The 20,731-nt window shown below is 37.2% G+C and overlaps 1 protein-coding gene across 1 annotated transcript in view; it reads left to right on the top strand.

Moving 5' to 3' along the window:
- CERKL (ceramide kinase like) overlaps positions 1-20,731 on the top strand; it is a 104,711-nt gene that overhangs the window by 74,045 nt on the left and 9,935 nt on the right. Inside the window, exons 3-6 of the mRNA XM_042994844.1 lie at positions 733-864; positions 8,328-8,391; positions 14,903-15,045; positions 20,184-20,258. Coding sequence (XP_042850778.1) covers positions 733-864; positions 8,328-8,391; positions 14,903-15,045; positions 20,184-20,258 — 414 coding nt within the window. The remainder of the gene's footprint in view (positions 1-732; positions 865-8,327; positions 8,392-14,902; positions 15,046-20,183; positions 20,259-20,731) is intronic.

The raw sequence follows: 20,731 nt of genomic DNA, 5'->3' as shown, positions 1-20,731 counted from the left end.
ATTTGCTTTGCACCTGCTCCAACTGGGTCTAAGTGATAAGCATCTTGCAAGCCCAGAAAATTGTAGTATCAAATCTCAGCCCCAACTGTGAGGCAGTGCTCTCATCGAATCCCCACTGAGAGGCTTTCTTTCCCAATTCTCAGGGGAAGAGTCCTTTCTCCCCTGGCCCCTTTTCAGGCTTGAACTTCGACCTAACCCTCTTTTTAGGTCCCAGCATGCATTGCACTGGGTGCTCACCCTGACCCAGCCCTGTGTACTCTGCTCCACCCTGGGCTCATCCACAGGTCACTGGGGTGCCCAATTCCAGCCCTGGGGTCACTGGAGTGCCCAATTCCAATAATGAGCATATTTATCTTAGGAGAGGAAGTGAAACTTTCTGTTCTTTGCAGCCTATTGCTTTTTTCCCTCAGAAATAAATACTAACGGGCATTTGATATATTATCTGTGATTGATCAGTGTACATTGCCTAATAATATTCACAAAGTTGCTTTCATCCACATTTTCCTTCATAAATGCGTTGTTATAACTCATGATTTAAGAGGGATATACCTATTTAACTGCTAGGGAAATGTAAATGTTTTAAAATCATGCCATGTTTGGGAAAACTCTTATAAGAATTTCAAATAAAAACAGAAAATGCTATTTAAATAGGTGAATAACATTCTAATTGGACTTAGTGTACGTTTTTAAAGGGAAAGAAAAAATACCTTTGTCTTTATGTTTTCCTCTTAGGTTTTGCAAATAGACCAAAGTCATTAAAAATAATTCTTAACCCCCAAAGCCACAAAAAAGAAGCTACCCAGGTCTATTATGAGAAGGTTGAACCACTGTTGAGGACGGCAGGAATAAAGACTGACGTAACAAGTAAGTCATTTTCACAGTATAATTTTGCCACTAAAAAATAATACTTAAGGAAGCAAAATAAGCTGTATTTGTTCTCAGGTCAAACTGAGGAAACTACCTATGATAGCTAAAGCTTTTTTATGTGCTTCCATAACCTACCACAGTCAGGTCCGGGATTATAACTTATTTTGTTTTCTTTTTTTATTGTGTTATTTTTATTAGAATATCAGTATTTTCTCTTTAGACCCCCTTTTTCACACTTTAAAAATTATTAGGAATCATTTCAAGAGGAGCTGCATACTTTTTGATATATTCATTGAGATGTTTATTATTTACACATTATTTCTGCAGATTCGCAAGCAGTTGGTTTTTGCTCACTTAAATGTTTGTCTTCCCATGGAATCCTTCATTAGGTGGTTTTTGTTCTGACTCTGACCCCTGCTGGTTAGGTCAAAACTAAGCATGTAACTGCAGGTTTAGATGAATTTTGGGAAGCCAGTAGCTTAACTTCATTGCCTAAAATAAGAAAAGTGCTTAGGTTTTTGCTGAGGAAAAAGAAATTGGCCAATGCTAAAGTTAATAGAAAGAAGGTTAGCAAAATCCTTTTCAACTTTTTGAATTTGGTGACCAAATTCCTTTGTTTCCTTTGAGTCTCTTATTTCTCCCATGGGGGGTGGGCTGAAAAGGAGAGTTGATGCTGTCAAAAATCATAACCCCAGTTTGTCTGATTTCATTTCTATGTCACGTCACTAACATACAGTGCAAACTTGTAGTAAATTTAAATTGCTGAAGAGTATTGCATAATAAACCTATTCAGGAGACAAAGTCGGAATGTATTTGGGTTCTCCTAGTCCCATTTATAAATTCCTTGGGAAGGGATTCAGAGTGATGTGGTTTTGCTCAGCTGTAACCATGGAGATAGGTTTCACAATATAAATCAGACTTGATGCCCTCACCTCTGACTTGACAGATTACGGTAGAAGGAAGTTCCTTACAAAAAGTAAACAAAAACAAAAACAAGCAAGCAAACAAAAAACTCAACCACATATTTTTAGGAAGGTCAGCCACTCCAAAAGGCATCTGTTACAATGGCGGTTCAAAAGAAACTACCGTGAAAAATTCCAGAGGAATTTCTGAACTGAAATAAAATTGTAGTGAGAAGTTAATCTTTTACCTTTGTGGCTTTTGGCTTACTTAGAAGTGATTTGTAAGGAAAAGAAACAATGCAAATCTATCATCCCTTTCCACTGACGATTTTCAAAGATTGGTAGAAGAAAAGTTTGAAATTGATATTAGGATGAAACAATTAAAAGTTGAATACACTTATTGGTAAACTTAATATAATTATTTTGTTTCTTTGATTTAATATCCAGAAGTTTGATGTGGATACTACTACCTATCATTCAGTTCAGCATGTGTGTTGTACCCATAATATCTTTGGAATTATTTCATTAATTTGCTTTGACTTCCTCAGTTTTGACTTCATCATAAATTTGATCTTTTCCATCATCATAAAATGGTTCAGCGGACTGGGTCCTTCTTCGTTCAAATCAAATGGGATGGGGAAAGGTGTGTATATGTGAGAGATCTAACATGCTTTAGTACTGAGCAAGGATTAACATCTCTTCTGGTCAGTGTGACTGTCTTATTATGTGTGACCAACCTGGAGCAGTCAGTCTTAAATATTCAGACCCTTTGCGTGGGCTGGAAGTAGGACTCCTTTTTCCTGAAGTCTGAAAATACCTTAACCAAATCTGGCTTCTATTAGGGAGGGGGGGAAAAGGTCCAAATGGCTTCTGAAAAGGCTCCCAACAACGTGCACTAGAGGAAGTTTAAATCCAGATTATGGATGAGGCCACACTCAGGAGTTTACTCATCATGCATTAATCCAAAGTGGGTGTAAATTTTTTATCATAGCATTGTACTCTGGCTTATTAAAGATGATTCTGCCAGCAGAATAGAGATTAGGAAGGAGGAGAAAGAGAATAGAGGAAAGAAAACTGGTAGATGATGAAACCTGACCTAAGAGGAAATGATCAGAATGTCCTTTCCTCCTTTTACACTGGAGAGAAAAGTTTTATGTCCTTGGGCTCTTTTTTCCCCTAAATTTATAATTTTTATTGAATATTATATTTAGTTTAAAATAAAATTAGGACATTACATAAAGCAAATTTAGAATTTTCTTATATATTTGTGCAGAATGGCTAATTATTAGCTGCCTAACACTCCTCCTACAGGCAAAATTATAAAATTGCATCTTTTGCTTATAAACCCACCTTGGTAGGTACATTAGCTAAATATTTATATTTTAAAAGTTTCCTATTTTGTGTGAGGGACTGAATAAACATGTGAATGCTTGAAAAATTTTAGAATATTCTTGCCTGTTTCATGGTATTGTTTTGTAGTTTGAGTCGGGTAATATATTTGACACTCCTTGTATATTATGAAGTTCTATAGAAAGATGCTATGCATGTCTGTTTCATAAATCATGTAACAGTAAGATTCAATTAACACCTTAAAAGAAAAAGAATATAGGAAACAGTAAAGCAGAAAAGGTATGTATTTTTTGCACATCCAGTGTGACCATTATTTTAACCTATCCTGTGTGCATTGCTGAGTCTAAATGGAATACAAGTTACATAATAAATTCTACATGATGATGAATTCACAAGGAGATAGTGTCATGTAAATGAGGCAGGATTTGAAAAATTCTAGCTAGGTACATACACTTTAAAAGGTTGTTTTTCTATATATTTCTTTTAAAAATGAAGAGCAAAAAAATTAATAATTGGACTAAAAAATGGGTGAAGGATCTGAATAGCCATTCTCCCAAAGAAGACATAAAGATGGCCAATAGGAACATGAAAAGGTGCTCAGCACCACTCGTCATCAGGGAAATGCAAATTAAAACCACAATGAGACATACCACCTCACATCTGTTAGAATGGCTGTTATCACAAAAAAGACAAGAAATAACAAGTGTTGGTGAGGATGTGGAGAAAAAGGAACCCTGGTGCACTGTTGGTGGGAATGCAGACTGGTGCAGCCACTGTGGAAAACATTATGGAGGTTCCTCAAAAATTTAAAAATAGAAGTGCCATCTGATACAGGAATTGTATTTCTGGATATTTATCTGAAGGACATGAAAACACTAGCTCAAAAAGATATCCGCACCCTCACGTTCATTGATTGCAGCACTATTTATAACGGTCGAGACATGGAAGCAACCTAAGTGTCCATCAATGGATGAAGGGAGAAAGAAAATGTGGCGTGTGTATATACACACCTACTTACAATGCAATATTTGGCCATAAAAAGTAAGAAAATCCTGACATTTGTAACAACACGAATGAACCTGAGGGCATTACGCTAAGTGAAATAAGTCAGAGAAAGATAAATTACTATATAATCTCACTTGTATGTGGGGAATCTTAAACAAAAGCAACTGAACACGCACAGAGAACAACATGGGTGGTTGCCAGAGGTGGTGGGGTGGGAGAAATGGGTGAAGGGTGTCAAAAGGTACAAACTTCATTAAAAAAAAAAAAAAAAAAAGAATCACCAATTAACAAAAATATACTTTTCATTTTGGTTACTGCTGAAACCCTGACCACTTCTGAGTATGTGTCTTTTGAAACAGTTGAGCTGAAGCTGTATTCCCCCTCTGCTACCAGCGCAAATGCTGTATCTTATCTAATGTATCAGAAAAACTTGTGGAAGAACTTAGAAAAAAACGGGGTTATTTTTTTCTAATAACTTGATGGCATATGAATCACAGAAAAACAAGTGGTCAGCCCATGCTGACATGATACCATGTCTTTCTCTTCCTCTCAAAACAGCAGACTTTAGGAATTACACTGGCTAAGGCGTGAGAGAATTTGTGAAGATCATGGATCCGTAGGATAATTCATAAAACAATAAAGTGAAAAAAAGGCAACAGAGAAATCAAACTGGAAGGAGCTTTAGAAGCCATCCAGCTGAATTCCCTGTATGTGGTGGGTGTAGTGATGATACTCCTCGTGGATGAACTCCCAGCCTTTGCTTGAGCACACTATGTGTGTCCCATCTTGCATAGAAGAGTCCCTGAAATACTCAAAACAGATACTGTGTCTGCCCTTGATCTCATTCATGATAGGCAGTTCCATCTCCTTCATTCAATCTTTCTGTTAACAAAGCTGCTAGACCTTATCATACTCACTGTCATTATCACGATCAAAGACACTTCTCTGAATTTAGCCTTGATCTCTGTCAGCTCTGGGCCCATGGGAGTGCCTAGTCACCAGATAATTTTTACATCCTGTCTGGCCCTGGTAGAATTATCATGAAAGTGGAGTTTGTTATCAGTTTCATTAAAAAAATTTTTTTCTCCTTCTAGGGTCGTGAGTTTAACTTTTAATACTTTGACCAAGTCTCCTCTTTGATTTTGTGTTTTTCCTTTGGCTCTTTGTCTCTCCTTAAAGCCTTCCCTCCTTGGAAATGCCTCTTGCTATTCCTGATCTCACCTAGCAGAAAGCTAGGCAATTTGATAAAACTGAATCACAAAAGTTGCTAGTAAGCTGAGGCATTCTATCTTTCCAATTTTACCTATATTTTAATAAAAATCTGAAGAGGAGCTGTTCATGTATCATATCCAGCTAAAGAGAGATTTCTGTGTGAAAGATTCTTTTTGTTATCCCGTAAATAATTGTGGATTTATTTGGCCAATCTTGTTTCTAATACTCAGATGTCAGGGAGTTAGAGTTTTGTCTCTGGGGACAATAAAGAGTCATCAGTAGAGGTTTTGTAGGAAAAGGATTTGATCAAATAAGTGAGAAAGTCATTCTGGGCAGGGTAGGGTAAAGACTACTATCCCCATTAAAAAGGCAGTGGCTGGATCATGGGCATTGGCTTGAGATGGGATGCTACAGCAATAAAGACCAAAACAACTGGTCTTGGCCTTGGAGTGGTTGGGAGAGGAAGGAGGGGGACAAGCTAGGAATTAATTTTCCTGTCTTGGGCAGCAAGGAGGGGATACTGGAACAATATATTTGAGAGGCAATATGAAGATGGAAATGACAGATTCCGTTATGAGCTTACTATGAGGCACCTGTAGAACAGGAGAGAAAATGCCATCTCAGTATCTCAGCCCATTATAGAATTTTATCCCCAGACTAAGAAATGTTACCATAAGTCCGAATCTCATCTGATTTTACTTCAGCCTATTTCCTCATCAACACTTAGTATCAACCTCATTACTTCCCTCCAATCTTGTCTTCTTGAGGAAGTAATATTTAAAATGGTTAGGGTGAGTGGGAAATCCCAGCAATGAGAACTGAGTTCAAAGCCTTGTAAAGAATGGAACCTCCAAATTTCCTGAATACAAGGGGCATAGGGTGTCATTCTCATCAGAAAAGGAAAGCAAGTGAAAGAAAAGGGTAGTAGTAACCTTTTGACACTACATTTGCCCATCAGTCTACTCCTTATGTTTATTTGGAGTGGGATGATTTGAATCTGGCTCTAATTCCAGGGCCCATAATATTCTGTCTAAATGCATATTTCAATTCCTTCTACTGTATCTAAATAGTAGTCCAGATTATTCTCTATCCTTTTTCCCTGTATTATTTTTCTTTATAATCACTTTTTGCTACTTTATATTCTATAATCATGTTTTATTTTTTATAAAATGTTTATTGATTTTTGAGAGGGAGCATGAGTGGGAGAAGAGCAGAGAGGGAGGGAGACATAGAATCCAAAGCAGGCTCCCGGCTCTGAGCTGTCAGTGCAGCGCCCAACATGGGGCTCAAACCCATGAGCTGTGAGATCATGACCTGCATCGAGGTCGGACGCTTAACCGACTGAGCCACACAGGTGCCCCTGTACATTCATGTTTAAAGTTAGTGTCTAGTGTCTGGTTCCAGAATGTGAGCTCCCTGACATGGAAGTCTTCGTTCCTTTTGTTCAATTTTCTACTATATTGTGATCAAGTTTCTTTCATCTTTTCTCTCTGTTCCAGGTCACTTTTTTTTTAACTTTTACAATGTCATTTAAAAAAAAAATCACTCTTCTTGGGTAATTTGCATCAATATATAGTCAAACTCCACCTGCAAGATCAAAGAGAGTATTATTTAAAATTTTTCCTAAATTAAGATAGCATTTAGCCATAGCATAATTTTAAAGCTAATTTTATATTGGATTTGAAAAGCTTTACCAAAGTGAGCTTTAGCCTAAAAAGCAAGATTTGATCCAATGATTCTCAGCATAAATATTTCTTCATAATATCATTAAGTATTTTCAGTGTATGTATGTAACATTTTGTATTTTGAAGTTTGCAACTACTTGCTGAGGCTATAAATGATCAACACAATCATTTATGATAACTTAACCTTCCAAGCTTATTAATATTAATATTTTATACTTAGTTTTCTTATAGCTTTCTTTTGATTAGAATTTAATCGAGAGAAGTTTTATTCATGTGAATGTTAACAGCATTTGAATAAGCTGTGGGAGAATTACAATGTAATGCTGCTGGATACAGAATGATCCTTTTAGACACCAAGACTAATAATTTTTAACAATATCTAAAAACATTGTAGGAAAAGCTTGAACCATGCTGGCACCAGGGACAGACAGGCATGAAAGATTAATGTAATCTTGCATATAATGATGCACATTCTTACACAAAAAATCCATCTGCAATGTCATGTCAGTCAGCAGAAATCTTTGATGGGTGGATACAGCTGGGCTGTCTCTTCTGGCAGTGCTGCCCTAGAAAATGCTAAATGTGGCTGGGATGCTTGGTGCCATCTGCAGTGTGCCAGCTTACCCTGTCTCCACTGGCATTTACAACACTGCATAGGGCATCGTGACCGTAGAGACAGCGATAGGGAGTGACAGATTCATTTCCTCAGAGGATCCGGCTCTGGTGGGTCCATGCCGCCACCTTCCTCGGCTTTGGGTCTGTTATCATTGGTGTTGGCTTTGCTTCCTTTTTTCACGTCCAGCTTCTCTTTTTAGTCTAGCAGTTCCAGATACACATTCTTCTAGTATGAAAATCTTACACTAACCTTTCAACTAATTTATCCGTGTGAGGTTGCCAAAGCGCTTTAACATTGACTGTCTTGATGCCAGCTGATATGCCTTATTTTCAAAATACTGCTGCTCTTCGGCTTCTGATTTAAAGGAAATGTATCTTATTTATAATATCAGGAAGGGAACACTGAACAGACAGGCACCAAGATAAATGATCTAACTGCTGTATGTGGGATGTCCCCAAATGACTTACGTAGTTGGAACAAATATATGACCCTCTTTTACATAAAGCTATAAAACACATCAGGCAAGTAACACTTAATCCTCTTTCTCATGATTAAAATATAAATATTCAAGAATAGATGTTGTTTTATGACCTGACCATATGTTTATGATATTATTTTGCCAAACTCAGTTAAAAAGTGTAGATCATTGTTTAAAATTTTCACCTTTTTTGTGTGTTTGTTTTTAAATAGTAACAGAATATGAAGGACATGCTCTGTCACTCCTAAAGGAATGTGAACTCCAGGAATTTGATGGGTAGGTTATATTATCAATCTGTATATGGAATATAGCTTGTGTTATGAAATGTTGTCATTAGTTTTTAGTGACATATTTGGGACTTATAAATATTTCAGTATTCGTGGTGTATGTAATTAGACTCCATTTCGTTCATATCTATGTAATAACAGTTAATGATGATAACATGGTGTGGTCATCTACCTCTCAGGACCAGGCATAGGAAAGCAAAAGGAGAAATCTATAGAAGTACTTGGAAATCAAAGGGTACCACGTTCTACTGACCTACTCTGCATATATTTGCATCGGCAGTCCTCAATTCTTGGCTTTAACCATATGAGTCTCTAGAAAAACCTTGATGGAAGACACACCGGCTTATGGTAGAACTGTATTGTGATTCTCTTTTGCAAATTTATTGATGGTGTTCATAGCTACCCACTGTTTAATTTGGCTGTGATTGAGGGTAAATATTTTATAAAAACAAATATATTATTTTCAGTATGAATAAAAGATGCTAATTTTAATTCTTTCATAATTTAGTGGCTACCAATTAAGTGTGTTATCTACAGTAGGCATTGGAAACTGTCGTTGGCAATACGTTGCTGGAGTGCATAGAAATTGTTCACTGTCATGCAAACATTAGAAACAAGGCAAGTGACTTATACTTTAATGGCCAGTTTAAGAAAGTAGCCAAGTCAATTTGCTAAAGTGATGGATTGATGTGTAAGACACAAACATTTTAGGGAAGATTTTTTGCAAGGGTTAATATTTCAGAGTTTTAAAAGGTGGCCAGCATGTGAATTACTTGCGTCACATGAAGATGGGCAGGAAACAAACAAGTACTCATAATCTCAGGCAGGAGAGTTGTGTCTCTTTAACTGTAGATTGGAAGGCTTTGCTTTTCCCAAAGAACTAGTAGAATGTTTTAGGGAGGAAAGTGATGAGGTTGTTTCCCCATAAATGCTTAATATTTTTTGGTAAGAAACAATATTAGTGGATGAAGAAGAAAGTTTGATAAGTAAAATAAGCCTTTTTTTTTTTTTTTTTAAGTTTATTTATTTTGAGAGAGAAAGAGCATGAATGGGGCAGGGGCAGAGAGGGTCTCAAACAGGCTCCATGCTGTCAGTGCAGAGCCCGACACAGGGCTTGATCCCAAGAACTGTGAGATCATGGCCTGAGCCTAAATCAAGAGTTGGACGCTTAACTGACTGAGTCACCCAGGGGCACCAAAACAAGACTTTTATAAAAGGAATTTGAGAAGAGTAAATCTAGATGGCAACATTGTATAAATATTGAGGATGAAGAGTATAAGGTAGGAGACTACTTAAGAGCTTTATACTTAAAGCCAGACAGACAGATTAACAGGCTACATTTGGGAAATTATCTTGCAAGTATACAATTTAAGAAAAGTAACTGGAGGAATCATGCCCATGAGCTACCACCTTAATATGCTGCATAGTCACACAACTTGTGAGTATATGAGTGTGGCTGTATTGCAAGTAAGTCCTTTTTTCAAAATATGATTATATAAATAATAAGGATAACAGATATCATAGATATTAGACCTGGTCCTGCCCATCAGCATTTTGAAGTGTTCCACTAAATGTGGTGTGTATAAATAAGTTCTGCTGGTAATTATACCAGGTAAGGATCAAGAGAAATTTTGCAGAATGATGAAAGACTATTGCTTAAGGGTAGTATAGTAATGCTGTTTTCTTTAACTGAAAATACTTAAATTTTTGTTTATTTCACATGGCAGGTATTGTTATTTAGCAGTGTGCCCCTAAAAGGCACACAGATCTTTTAGTTATTATCCACATTTTTTTTAACTTTTTAATATTTATTTATTTTTGAGAGAGAGAAAGAGAAAGAGCGCAAGGAGAGAAGGAGCAGAGAGAGAGGGAGATACAGAATCTGAAGCAGGCTTCAGGCTCTGAGTTGTCAGCACAGAGCCCAACGTGGGGCTCGAACCCACAAACCATGACATCATGACCTGAGCTGAAGTTGGACACGTAACTGAGCCACCCAGGCATCCTGTATTATCCACATTTTTTTAACCACAGAGTTTGACCTAACCATTCTATGATATAAGTTCCAGTGATTTAACAGTTTCTGAATTGTACAGCATGCTGATTTATTTAGGACTTCTAATAATTTAAAATGTCTATTGAAAATCATCTATTTTGTAAGATTCTTTAAATATCTCATTTTCATGGGCCCAGTTTTTCCCACTGGGAGCTGGGAAAACTTAATAAAATGCTAATTTTAAGTCACTCCACTTAGAAGTAAATAGGTATATATGGAAAACAATGGAAACAGTTTCTTTAGACAGCTTAAAAGAAAAATTCTTCACATGTATGAATTTTGTTATTTTGTTACTTAGATTCCATATGTAAGTGAAAACATATTTATTGTGTTTATCTTTCTTTAACTTATTTCACTTAGCATAATACCCTCTAGGTCCTTCCATGTTGTCATAAATGGCAAGATAAGAGAACAGATTGGTGGGTGCAGATGGGAGAATTGGGGTGGGTGACATAGGTGAAGAAGGTCAAGAGGCACAGACTTCTAGTTATAAATAAGTCAGGGAAGTGTAACGTAGAACATGACATCTGTAGTCAATAATAGTGTTTTGCCTGTTTGAAAGTTACTAAAAGAGATCCTGAAGGTTCTCATCACAAGAAAATAATTTGCCGGGGGGGGGGTGGGGAGTAGCATTGTATGCTGATCTTCTTGTAAAGATCACTTGGCAATGCATTATGCAATGCAATGCATTAGTCATTATGTTATATACCTGACAGTAATAAAATGTTACATGTCAAGTATGCTTCAATTGAAAAGAAAGAACAATTCTCTCACAAGTATTTGAAAATGGAATGCACTCTATTTATGGGTTCCCTATTTCTGAACTTGATCAGAGAGAGGTTATTGGAGTACTTTTTGAGAAATAGATACAAAAGATTCAAGGTTGGGGATAAGGTACCTGCAAGATTCTATGATCTTTCAATGAGAGAGGGGCTCACATTCCTTCAAGAACTTGAGCCTGAAGCATTTCTGCCTGATTAGGATATCACCTAAAGGTATTTAGACACAGACTGGAGAGTTTAAGATCCAAGAATGATTCTGTGCATGTTATTTAATAAAGCAAAATGGTGGCAAATACTGTTTAAGAAATGTCACTTGCTAAAATTTTGGAGTTTTTAATGAGTTACATATTTTGTATGAAGACACAATATGAGATAAGAGCCAACAGGAATGCATCTCTCAGTACTCAAGACAGCTGTTGTGCAACTCTAGTGTGTTGTAGCAAACACTCTAAGATCCATTGCTAAACCTTGTAGGAGTGTCAGTTTTTACTTGCCCCCTATTTTTACTATGCATGAATAGAAAGTTTTGTAAAGGCAGAGGAAAGAGTAATGTCAGCTGCACAAACTTGAAGCAGTAACAATTGAATTTACAAGCATCAATATGGTTAAGCTAATCTATAGCTCTTATGCAGTTATAAAAATATCAATATTTTCCTGTTTTGCTTCATAGTATTTTATTTGAATTTGTTAAGTAACAGTTTTTTTCTCCTTTTGTTAATTTCACCATTAACTAGACCCATAATGATTTAGACATTGACATTTTATCGTATTGTCCATGATACCTGTCGTCCTAAGTAAGGTATTTTTTAAAAAGTACCTCTTTTCAAAAAAGAGAAAGTTTAAATCAAAACCTAATAATATATTGAACATTTCAAGGATGATACTGGTTTATAAACAAATAAACACCCGTTTAAAAAAATGTGTCACTTCTTATACAGAAAAGTAAGGTATCAGCCCCAGTGGCACTTTTCTAGGCAGAATCATTGTATTTGGGGGCACGGCAAGAAGGAGTTTACTTATTCTGAAAACATAAGTTGTACCCCATGTGAAAGATTAGTTACTTTAAGGTTTATATTTTAGGATAGCACAAGTGTGGTCAACTTGTTATAAAAAGTTGTGGGTGTTTTTGTTTGTTTTGTTTTGTTTTTGTTTTATTTTTTGGCATTTTGTTTTGTTTTGTTTTTGCCTTTTCTTGTTATGTCCAGACTCTTGTGATAGGTTCGCATTAAGTATATCCCTTAGGTTGAGTAGCTATACCTGGAGCTGATCCTAATGATACAGTAGTTGTCAACATAAATATGTTTTTTTCTAACAAATTTAGTTCCACATTGATTCTACTGGCAAACTGATTTTCAAAATAGTAAACCTCTCTCGTAAGGTGATTTTCATTAGGTTTCACCTATAGGAAAGGATTATAATCCATTGAATACTAGTAGTGTAGTCTGTAAGGTTGAATTGCCTCTGTTTCAATTCCCCCTTCTGTCACTTACTGTGTAATGACCTTGGAAAAGTTACTTAATCTTACTACGTGCTAGTTCCCTAATTTGAAATTGAAGGTAAAAGCATCTATTGCATATAGTTATTGTTCAAATTAAATGAGTTCATACATGAAGGGTGCTGAGAACAGTGCCAGTACATAGTAACTATTCACTAAATGTTACTTTATTGTTGCAATGATCGTTTGTTATATAGTTTCAAAATATTTAACATAGAGTGTGTTATGAAAAAATTTCAAAGGCTTTTGTAGCAGAGTATGTTCACAGAGGAGGCATCTCTATTAATTCTAGCAATGAGTTAACATGTGATGTGCAAGATGCTATAACCGGATGCAGGATCCCAGGGGTCAGATGTTGCTATATTAAATGGAAAAGCCAACTTCTTCTGTGCTAAATTAGATGCTTTGTTGGATTATTTTAGGTGATCCTTTTAGATCACACATACCTCAGCAGGTAGAAAAGGCATGAATCTGATAGTTATAATTAAGTTTCTAGAATGTTTCTCTGAGACACAGAGATCTTTGAAATCATACTGATTAAGGTTCACAGCAAACCTTGGCTTCCCCATTTATAAAGATGAGGCAAATGCCCACTTTATAGAATTCTGAGGATTTGATAGAAAAGAATCAACACATTATCTGACATAAAGTTGACCCTCAGTAGATACTATCACTTTTTTCTGAATCAGTGGCCACATTGTGAACCCCTAGGATTATTTCAGACATAAAATAATACCCCTAGCCAAAGGTGATCTGGGTGATATCCCATGTCCTGGAGTCTCTTATAACTATGGTGGATCTGGATCTCCCAGGCAGGCTGTGTGCAGCCACTGGCTGAACCTAAGCTCTGTGCAGGGGCTGGAATGCTGAGAGCAAGGTGGAGGGGCTCCATGGACCCTCTGGATTCCAGAGCTTCCTAAATTTAGGGAACCATTTAAAACCTGCTGATCATGGTCCATGGGCTGTTTTGTTTGGCACATAGGGGTTTTAAATGTATTGAATACTGGTTGATACTATTGAAAAATTAGGAGACTCACCCGCAAATCAGAATCTGTGGTTTCTCTAGAAAAATCAGAGGATGTGGTCCTCTAGGCTTGCCTCCCAGATGATGTGAGTGGGCTGGAGCTGAGAATCTGTCCCCCACTGAGACTCAGTGTACTCTTCCATTTTTGCTGGACCCTTATAGGCTTGAATTATAACACCTGCTTTCAATAACACAAACTCTTCCTCTTTTTGTGTAAAGTAATATGATTTTGCTACTTAAGACTATTTTGCATCTTTTAAAAAAAATTTTTTTTTTAACGTTTATTTATTTTTGGGACAGAGAGAGACAGAGCATGAACGGGGGAGGGGCAGAGAGAGAGGGAGACACAGAATCAGAAACAGGCTCCAGGCTCTGAGCCATCAGCCCAGAGCCTGACGCGGGGCTCGAACTCATGGACCGTGAGATCGTGACCTGAGCTGAAGTCGGACGCTTAACCGACTGAGCCACCCAGGCGCCCCTATTTTGCATCTTTTAAATACAAATGATTATGAAACAACTTTCTGAAGTCTTATGTATTACTTTCAGAGATTCCCACCACCACCTCTGCTATGCTCTACTTACCATGAGATCTTAAAAAAAAAATTATTAGCAGTACTGTCTATAGTCAAAATGGTAGTAACATTAATTTTAAAAGTGTCATATAGGAGGAATGTCCAGGAGAGAAAAAACAGTTCACATTTGCAATTACTATATTCACATACTGATGGTAAAAGCTTTTTACGTGATTCTTATAGCTGCCTGTCTTTTTGGAGCTATGTTGAAAAAAATTAGCAGTTAAGTGAATTGCACATGACTATTAACATAAACAAAATGAGAACAATATACTTTTGGATAGTAACAGAGTAAATGCAGGTTCAGTGTGAATTAACGTGTTGAAATGTTTTAATGTCTCTTAACTCACTTAAAATATTTTGTCTATGGGATATCGTGTAAGTATTGTATTTGTGAAGTAAACTTTATGCAGTGCTGGAAGCTTCTTATTCATTGACCCTTACTAAAATGTTTGAAGGTATGTATGTGTGATCGTGCACGCGAACATGCAAGATTACCATTTTGAAGTTGAGATTTCATGAATTATTACCAATTGTTTTAAAGCTGCTGCATTCTCAGTGTCTTGTTTTCTAGTGTTGTCTGTGTTGGTGGAGATGGATCGGCCAGTGAAATCGCCCATGCTTTGCTTCTTAGAGCCCAGAAGAATGCTGGGAAAGAAACAGACCGCATCCTCACCCCTGTCCGTGCAGAGCTCCCTCTGGGTTTAATACCAGCAGGTGAGGGAGTGGCCATGGCTTTGCTAAATGGAACCTCTCTTCCTATCTTTCTCTGTCTTACTTCCTAATCTAGACAGTGTAGTACAGAGTTAAATGCACTCTGAATCAGAAAGACCTGTGTTTGGAATCTCCACTAGCAAATCTGAGACTTTGGACAAGTTATTTCATTTGTTTGAACCTCCTTGTTCTAATCTGTAAAACAGAGATACACATATATTCACTTAATGACAAGGTTATTGGAGTATATGTGGAGGGTTTGATACATAGGTAAGCAGTCAGTAAGTGGGATGATGATTATTCTACCTTCCAATATAAAGGTCTAATGATTACGCAGTAGCAGATATGAAATTTCAAAACAGGTCAAGCTGTTTACAATGTAAAATGTGGTAACTCCCATAATCAAAGTATAAACATAACCTTGAGTTGAGAATGCCAAAAAGATTTATTCTAACGGCTGGGCTGCAGCAGCTAGAATAGAATAGAACATGACACGATGAAGGCTCAATGAAGTTTATTAAGTGAATGAATGTAAAGAAGACCTAATTACCACTCGAATTAGGTGTAAAAATGGGTAGGAATCTGGACTGAGAAGATGAGGTTGAGTTATTTTCTTCGTTGCAAAAATAATCAATGCCAAAATCCAGGAACATTGAGAAATAGAAAAGAGACCATTTGTCGGGTGATGATGGGATCAAAATAAACCTAAACCATGGTGGCTCCTGGATGCCACGGGGAGGGGTCTGAATTGTATTTGATAAACAGTAGGGAACAATGGAAGATTTAGAGCCAGGGAACAGCCTGCTGCTAGCCTGGGAAGGGGGGTTGGTGATGAGGGGCAGGGAGGGACAGTGGAGGTCCAAGCCTGGGAGAAACACTGAAGCAGCTCTGGGACTTAGGAAAGAGGAAAATGTCTTTCACAAGTTGATTACATTATTTCAGCCACTCCTCCCAAATTATTTAAACAAACAATAGTGATGGAAAGTAATGATTTCATTTTGAAATCCTCACACATTCTTAGCTCAACAAGAAAAGCAGAAACAATTATTGTTTCCTATGAAAATAGGAAATAATGCACATGGTTAAAAAAATTCAGTATTCTATCCATTTGATAGCCACATTCATTGAGGATGGATTGCGGTATATTTAGTATTAAGTGACAAAGAACAAAAGGTATCCAAATGCTCTTTTAGACTGTGAAGTCTTTCAAAAAACCAAGACTTTAAAAAGGAGAGGCATATTTAGATATATCCTGATAATTGTAAAGCAGGTAGAGAAAAACCTTTGATGGTCTTGAAGCAGAAGGGAACAAAATAACCTCAATTCGAGAAAAAAAATGCTGGCAAAGTGGAGCGGTGCACTTTGACCTTTTCGTGTCATTTTAGTGGCTCTGTCTGTAATGGTGGAGCTTTTCAACATTTCCCTCCATGCAAAGTGGATGTGCTTAGGTCATTTCCCCTTCACTAGTGCTTACACTCCTGAGGTCACTTATTACTGCTGTGAATTCAGAAGTGAAAAGATGGGTATCCTCACAGGTAGGCATTTGACAGAAAGTGAATAGTTAGCTAGAAAAACTGGTGGTTATGCTTGTCTTTTTAATATGCCACTTGAATGCATTTTGTTTAGAAAATATAGCCTGTTGCCAAACTTGGGATTGTTACATCAGAATTCCAGTGTATGGATTCCATCTAATAGGAGGGGAAAGTCCTGTGCAGGATGTACTCCTAGGAGGACTCAACGCCCCCATCAGGGCTTTGACAGAGAATGGGAACAAGAGCTAGGCAGGAAGTTTCCAAGCTGCATGCATAAGATTGTCTGCCTTTGAAGCCATTTGCCTCCTGGAGAGAGATGCCCAGAGGGAGAGTGTTTAGTAAATTACTCCACTGAGCCAACAGACTAAGCCGCTGAATTATGGTCAGACTCGCATGGATCAGATGTGGGGAAGCCTGTATTTGAACTGCTGGCCATTAGCAATGGTGTTTGTTGCCATGGGAACTGGTGCTAAGGAACTATACAGAGAGATTCAGATTAAAGGGGTGGGGGAGGACAGAGGAAAAAGCCAGAGAGGACATAAAAATAAAAAAGCAATCCAGTTGTTGTAAAACAAGCCTCAATCCACATACTGATGGCTGCGAACCATATATTCGTATGGCGTTCACATAAATAAATTCATGCTTTCCAATTAATTTGAGGAGAATAAAATATTGCCAAGGGACTGTTAATTTCTATGATATTTCAGGCAAAGAACCAAAATGTAGGTGCAGTTTTCATGAGAATTTTAGATATGCTTGACTAGGAAGTCATTACATCACATTTATCTGTTTGGATGTGGGAGACATTAACGGCCTTATGAATATTCATGGTGTCTGGTTAATTAAGTTAATTGTTCTGCAGAAGTGCTTGCACTTCCAAGGACAATTTTTTTCCTTTTTTCTTTTTGCCTCCATAGTTGCTGCCTGGTACTTCCATCATTCATGCTTTACATGAACTGCTACTTCTGTCCTTCCCTTCTTTGTGCTTGGCGCCTTTTAGCAGGTCTGGGGAGGTGGTGGTGAGCAAAGTAGCTGCTGGCTGTTAAGAAAGTAACTTTTCAGGCTAATTAAAATGTTTACCTTGAGGTAGAGCATTTATAACTTTGGTGAGGATTCTAAAATTACATAGTTGTTATTTATGTGAGCAGCATGTTCTTTTGGCATGGAGACATCTTTTCAGATAGATCACATTTTGTTTCTAGAAACTGCACTCTATCTTGTAGATTATCCAAACAAAAATATAGAGCAGTCTATAGTATTACAACTTTATATCCACTTTCCTCATGCACTTTCCTTTTAAATTCAGAACGTAAGAAACCGTTCTTAAGGACTAAGGTGCAGGCTAATCAGGGTAGAAGATGACTAAAAGCATTTCCTGACGTGTGGTCATGCCTGTCTGCCAAATTCTATGGAATGAAGTAAAAGTTGTAAAAGGTGCAAAGCCTAAGACCTTAAAAAAAAAAAAAAAAAAAAAAGATCCTTAACGGTCTAGAAGGATTTGTGCTTGGGCATGGTTAGCATACTCCAAACTCCCAGGGAATAAATGGTCTTTATTTTCTTGAGTCATGATATGTATCATTCTCTATTGCACATGACAACATTACATTATGTTTTTTAATAGCCTTTCTAGAGGAATGCTTTTATGGTCTATTCCTAATTAACCATGGTAATGGAGGAAATGTGTTTCATGGAGTACTGTAATCCATTGATAATCCTAAATATTTCACTCTAATTATGTGGCCTCCTCCAAAACCTTTACCATAAATCTGATTGGGAAGCAAAATAGATTGTTTCCTCTCTTCCCTCCCACCCATTCCAGATTAATTAGCAATTAGATGGCCAAAGGGCAGGCTGTAGATGGTCAAAGGATAATTGGAAAGGCTCCTGTAATTGACTCCTGGGTAAAGATCCACTGAGTAGCAGGTTTCTGGACCACTTGTTCTTAAACCTTAGGGTGCATATGAATCACCTTGAAATCTTGCTAAAGCATGGACATCCGGGCCTCACCTTCCAGACATTCAGAATCAGGTGGCTGGAGGTGGGACCCAGAAATTTGCCTTTTAAACAAGCTCCCAGGTAAGGTTGATGTTGCTGATCCCTGGACAATGCATTCTAAAAGAGTGCTTTAAAATGCAGACTCTGACTCAGTAGGTCTGGAGGGGGACCTGAGAGTCAACATTTTAATAAGCACCAAGGTATTATCATATCCTGCTGGACTGTGGGCCATATTCTGAGTAACAAAGGTCAGAGCATAATTTGCCCTTTGATGAACCACTTGGAACAGGTTTACTAATTGGTTGAGGAGGACTTTTCTTTGAATTGGTATTGCTAGAGGTCTGGAAATCATTAATATTAGATGAGCCCCTTATGATTATTTTAATGACAGTCTTCATTGATAACATTTGAGCTGCCTCAGCTTTGTCAGCTGAAAAACCCTAGCACACATTAGTTCAAGTGATACAAATTGAATAGATCACATATGACCACACAGAAATGTTCCTGATTAACAAATCCAGGGAGCTGGCCTTTGCCTTGACAGCTGTAGTACACTCCACATCCACGCTTTCGAAGTTCTCGGCTGTTACTGATTTCTCTCTTACGTTCTGTAATTCAAGAAAACGTGTAGCTTCTTAATTTTAAACCCTCTTAATCTCCTGGGAACAGCAGGAGCTAACTGGTATTTTCCCCTTCAGAGGAAGGCTTTTATCTAAGATCTCAGAGAAACTAAATGTTATGGAAGTCTGACTTGAGCAGTGCCTGGGTGACTCAGTTAAGCATCTGACCCAGGTCATGATCTCATGGTTCCTGAGATGGAGTCCTGTGTCGGGCTCGTGCTGACAGCATGGAGGCTGCTTGGGATTCTCTCTCTCTGCCCTTCCCCTGTGTTCTCTCTTTCAAAATAAATAAATAAACATAAAAAAAAAGTCTGACTTGAGAGAGTTCTTTTCTTCTGTAGGCTGGTGGCAGAAATTCATGTGGATCATAAATTATCCTAATGGTTACGGAAATAAGAAATCTGTGATGTCTCAAAATAGACTTTTATAGCATGGCAAGTACCATGGAATTAAATGTTTTCTTCATCTAGGATACCATTTGTCAGATAACAGGAGAATCCCCTCGGATGAAAGCTTACCTCTAAGATTCATTAACAGTATTTAAAACAGGTCTTTTGTGCTTTACAGTGATTTTATATTTTTTTCTTCATTACTATTTGGATTTTTATTTATATATTTATTCATTTGTCTCTGCTTTCCAGAGACAACCTTATGCTGTTGGTACTCATTTAGGTATAGAAATTAGAAACCCACTCATTGAAATTGGATGGAGTAGACTTTGATAGCTAGTGTGTTTTGGTAGAAGATGGACATTAATGATGGCAAAAGCTGTGGGCAAGTGGATACTATAAACCGTTTTCTAATTTTAAGTGGTTTAAAGGTTGAACAATACAGCCAACATCTGATGTGAATTTAAGCTATGAGTGGAAATTTATAAACTTCTATTACTTTTTTATTTGCACATTGCATAGGGATACCTGTGTAAAGTAGGAGCAACTGGATAACTTAAAACATACGCTACATTGTTTTACGTGTTTTAAAACTAATTTGGCAGGCTCTACCAACGTACTGGCACATTCTCTTCATGGAATCCCTCATGTGGTAACTGCAACTTTGCACATTATAATGGGTAAGAATTCTTTCAAAGAAGTTCATGTTTGTAAGGAAGCTTTTTATAGGGAAGTTTTTATATTTATTTAAGGCTATTTCTGTCAAACTTATCCAAGGAAGGACAGGTTCTTTGTCTCTCAATGCAGAGACGTGTTTTACTAAAAACCAAAGGTCAATTAGACAAAGCTTCACTATTTGGGCTGCCTCCCTTTTTAGAGTACAGGTCCTGTAAAGAACAGTAAATGAAGTTTATGCAAGGTCACAATTTTATAATCAAGAAAATCCATGTATACTATTTAAGTATATCAGATATTGTTGTTTGACTATACAACATATATACAGCCCTATATACTCTAGGGCTGAGATTATGTTATTAAAAGAAAAACATAAGAAAAGAAGAAAAATTCATTGCACATCCACTAGAATATTTATCCTCCCAGTTGATGAAAAGCCTATAAACTCAGATAAATACAATGCAAAACTAGTGTTAAA

The sequence above is a fragment of the Panthera tigris genome, chromosome C1 (genome assembly GCF_018350195.1).
Source record: "Panthera tigris isolate Pti1 chromosome C1, P.tigris_Pti1_mat1.1, whole genome shotgun sequence".
NCBI classification, from domain to species: domain Eukaryota; kingdom Metazoa; phylum Chordata; class Mammalia; order Carnivora; family Felidae; genus Panthera; species Panthera tigris.
The sequence above is the reverse complement of the archived record's forward strand: the minus strand, read 5'-3'. Positions and strand labels throughout refer to the sequence as shown.